At 21.0% G+C, this 4,935-nt stretch overlaps 1 protein-coding gene across 1 annotated transcript; it reads right to left on the bottom strand.

Moving 5' to 3' along the window:
* Positions 1–635: 635 nt before the first annotated feature.
* On the bottom strand, positions 636–2,291 carry PY17X_1035500 (conserved protein, unknown function; the record flags this gene model as incomplete). The annotated part of the gene is made up of 4 exons (XM_022956337.1): positions 636–1,039; positions 1,187–1,323; positions 1,631–1,868; positions 2,282–2,291. The coding sequence occupies 4 exons, from the start codon at positions 2,289–2,291 to the stop codon at positions 636–638; spliced, it is 789 nt and encodes a 262-aa protein (XP_022813390.1).
* Positions 2,292–4,935: the final 2,644 nt, after the last annotated feature.

Raw genomic sequence — 4,935 nt, 5'->3', positions numbered from 1 at the left:
TTTCACCATATCTATTGTTTTATTATTATAATTATTCCATGTTGTCATAAATCCCCTTTCTTTGACAAAAAATATATGTATAAATTATTGTATAGGCATATATATCAATATAATAATAAATAAAAATATTCGCATTATAGTTTTCTATTATTGTAAAATCGTATAAGAGCATTCAAATTGCATTGTACATATATGAAGGAATTTTCTTATTCCAAAGATATGCCAATTTCTCCAAAAAGACAGTACCTTGATTTAAAAAATATTGTTTGAAACCTTTTACAATAGTGTATGGTCACAAACTTAAGATAATAATAACCATAATAAATTAAATAAAACATTTAAAAAGAAAAAATATTTTTTTGTGACAACTTTTCACTTATGAATTTTAGTGTTAAAAAGGGAATAATAATGAAAAAAATTAAGTTAATAAAAAATTTTTCATAATATAAACAAAAACTTAATAGACCACAAAAAAATAAATAAAAAATATAAATAATGAAACAAAATAACTAAGCACATTAATCTTGATCTTCCTATTATTTAATAACTATATAATAAGGGATGTAAAAGTAAATAACTATAAAAATGTCTATTATATATGTAAGCATGTACAACGATACTTGCATAAATATATTTTACAAGTATGTAACTGGGCCGTTGATCCATTCTAAAAATTCTCTTTCGTTTATAGAACATTTTTGATGTTCATCTAAAGCATTAAATATAATAAATAAATCCAAAAAGTCAAAAAATATATATCCATTCGTATGATCTGAGCACATTCTATTAAATTCTTCAAATTGCATGCCATGATCTGGATCAGCTACACTATATTTTCTGTAACAATCAATATATGCTCCTTTAGAAACTAATTTGATTGTTTTTTTTAGTTTTTCTAATCTTAGTGATTTTCTAAGAGCAATTAAAAATCCTACTACTGCTACTGCTAATATGAAGCTGCTAGATAATATAACCCAAAAAGATCGGAAAAATGTTATTTTTTTTGAGTGGGGCCATAAATTAAGACAAGACATAGCACCTAAGGAAATAAAATAATAATAAGCATGTATATGCGCATACAAATGAATACATAAAAGTTAGACGCATAAATTTGTTAAGTTTACAAATGAAGATTTAATATATTAAACATTTTCTTAAATGATTCAGTAGTTTATTGAGTATTTACCTAAAAAGAAAAACCATACTGCTTTCCCTGTCAACCTAGTTAAAAACTTGATATATTTTCTGATCATTATCCTATGCTTAGCAGCCCATCTTGGAGTTCCTGGGATATCTAAAATCATCATTATTAAACCCATGACTCTATAAATGACATTCAAAAATTGAAAATAATATATGAATTCACAATATGTATATATAGAAAGAAAAAGGAAGTATGAAAGCTTCATTTTGTCATACATACAGATAAAATTTAAGTTATTCCACCCAATTTTCATAAAATAATTAAACAGATTTGTCATTTTAAAGAGAAATTTCAATTTTTCATAGCAAATACACCATGGAAACAAATAATATACTCATATATAAAGTATAAACATCTATAATTGTGAACTATGGATGGGCATATATAGATATATGGACATGTCTATCGATTATTAAATTTACTTACATTAAAAATGTTGAAACTATAAAATTTGTAAAATAAAAATATCTCATTGATTCTAGTAATGATATGGCTCCACAAAAAACAGTCATAACCCCCGAGGAAAAAAATAAAGTTTGATATCTTACATTTAATTTCATTAATGTATTTTCAATAGTTTCCCCCCCCTGTTCAACCTTCTCAGCTATATGTGCTCCATTTGTTTCATCTTCCTTTTCTTTACCGTTTAATAAACCTTGATATTCTATATAAAAAAATATATATCATAATTATATAATAATGTTAAAGTAATTACCGTTAAAATTGATATCTAAATAAATTTATAAAATCTTTGATATGTGTATTTCACCACAAACAATTGCGTGTATCACATGCATATATAACATATATAAAATTGATAGTATAAAATTTCTAAAATGCACACTTAAGGTTTTTCTTTCACCACAAAACACACATTATCATATTTATGTGTGTATACGCGTCTGTGTGCATTTGTGCCATACGTGTTTGTGTTTACTCATGAACATAATGTATATATATGTATGTATATGCGAATATACATCTCTTCCCCCCATTATTGTTCATGTATAAGAAAAGAACATTTAAGCATTTATATATGTGTAAGCTTATTTGTGAAATATTTATGTTTCATTATACCTGAATCCATTTTGTTTTATATTTAATTAGGTATTTTATGTTTTCTTGAGTCTTTTATATGTATAATAAATATATTTATTTTTTATTTCAAGTTATTCTTGAATAGCAAAAAATAAATATGGGATTCGAATATTTGAAAATAAATATTTGTGAAAATTTTCCAAAAAAAGGAAAAGAGAGGAAAAAATAATAAAAAGAAAAAAAAAAAAAAACGAAATATGTAAAAAAAATGCAAAAATAAATTTACTATAAAATAATATTATTGAGTGACAATTTTTTTTAATTAACACAATTTTTACTTATGTAAATTAACTTTTTTATTTCTTCGTTTTTTTTTCACTATGCCCTTTTCAGTTAATTTTTATTAATAAAAAAAGTAAATGAATATAAACACAAAAATAAAATAATATAAAATAGTGTAAAATAATGTAAATAATGTAAAATAACATAAAACAATAATGAAAATAACAATAAAAGTAAAATAATAATAATAAAAAAGCAAATGAAACAAATCAATGATTAAATACGCGTAAAAACATAAATATGTGTAAAAGTTTTATTTAATTTATTTTACTTTTTCTATTTTTTATAATTTTTTTATGTTATTTATTTCGACATAAAAGACTGTTACATTTGCATGAAAAAAAAATGTGTATAACATTATGATAAAGAAACATTGCAATATGTGTATGAATATAGCATTCCTGTTATTTGTTTATTTACTGATTAAAACATGTGTACAAATTGTAATAAATAAAACAATAGAAAATCGCTTTTTTTTGTTTTTACCACGTTATATATACTTGATAAAATCATATTTGTAAATTACATGTGTAAATGAGAAATTAAATATTCATGTTGTATAATTAAATACACATCATATATGTACATATAGTTGGTTAGACATTTACCACATTATTGTTAACTCTATGAAAATCATATAATCCATAAATTTAATTAATTTTTTTTAAGGGAATTTTATTTAAAAACACAATACATTAAAATTGTCTATACGTATTTACAATATGATAAATTTTATATTTTTCACCTTCACATGGTAATATCAATAATATACAAATTAAAAAATCAATATAAAATAATAAAGACAGTACATAAAAAAAACAAACATGAAAGCGACGAAATTAAATATACTCATGCATCCATTCGAATGCTAATAAAGTGCATTAATTTTTAAAATAAAATTCGTACACCTTCATGAAGTTACAGTGATATTTGTCTAAATTTATGGTACGCTAAATAAAACATTCTAAGAAAATAAAATAAATATATTTTAACAAATATATGTAAACAAATACATATTTCTACAAACATCTATAATTCGAACAAATTTATATTTTAAAATATATTCTATATTAATATCAACTAAGAATATTCGTAATTCATTTTAAAAATATAGATAACGAAAACAATAAAAAGACAGGCAATAAAAAAAACAAATAAAATTCCCCTTTTTCGTATTATACCATAAATTATTATATATATCATCCAAATTGGGTTAATTCAAGTGATAGAATAATAATGTATATATATACAGACAATCATATTATTTCTATGAGAATGAATATAGATAATAACATACATTATATTTAATATGTTCTAATAACAGCTCCAATTATATAACCAAAAATATTGTAAATATTCCCATTTGTTTGTTTTAAATTCATGTTTTTTTTTTTTTGCACACATTTTATAGTGGCATAGAAAAAAATTAATTCAAATATTTGTTAAAAAAAGGGACGATATATACACACAAATTTTAAATTCACACAATATTATTATCAACTTAAACATAATTATATTCCTTCATATTTTGGTTAAGACAAATAAACAACATATATTAACCATCCGCCTTCAGTTAGCTTATTAATTTACCTTTGTTTTTTAAAATAATAGATTTATTCGACTTTTTTATAAAAATACTGAAAATGAAATAAAGACATATATACTGTCATTTAATGCTTTTTTAGTAAAAAATATATATTTGTTCGTATTTCCCACGACATCACTTATACATCATCACAATATATATATATATATATATATATATATATATATATGTATATTTAATGAATACATTAAAATATATATTCCCAAAGTTTATGCATATATAATCATTTAAAATGTTTTTATTTTCTTAATTTTATTTTGGAAAAAAAAGAAAAAAAAATTATAACATAAAATAAAATTGTAAGCTAAAATAAATATGTGGATAAATGATTATATTGTACCATATTAATGAGATTATATGTATCAATAATTTGTTCAATTTTTTATTTTTTGTTGGTAGCATATATAAATATAGCTTCAAACATAAAATGATAATATATATATTCATTGTACATTTTTAAAGAAATAATTTATTAACATTTTTCGTTCGGTAAATTTACACGATAAGTAAAAAATGTAGGAGCCAAATGACCATGCAAAATTTTGCTACTAATTTTTTTTTAATTATGATATACTAAAGTATACATAAATGTATATATAATTCAATATAAAAAATAATTAAAATACAAATGTGTGTATAAAAGAAAAAAACAAATGAAAATTTTTTAATTAATTATATCTTCAAATTTATATTATTTTAATATTTTTTTTCATTTAAACATTACAAAATATATATTTTTTAATTT

Source organism: Plasmodium yoelii, assembly GCF_900002385.2.
Source record: "Plasmodium yoelii strain 17X genome assembly, chromosome: 10".
NCBI lineage: Eukaryota > Apicomplexa > Aconoidasida > Haemosporida > Plasmodiidae > Plasmodium > Plasmodium yoelii.
This window is presented reverse-complemented; position numbering and strand designations above follow the sequence as displayed.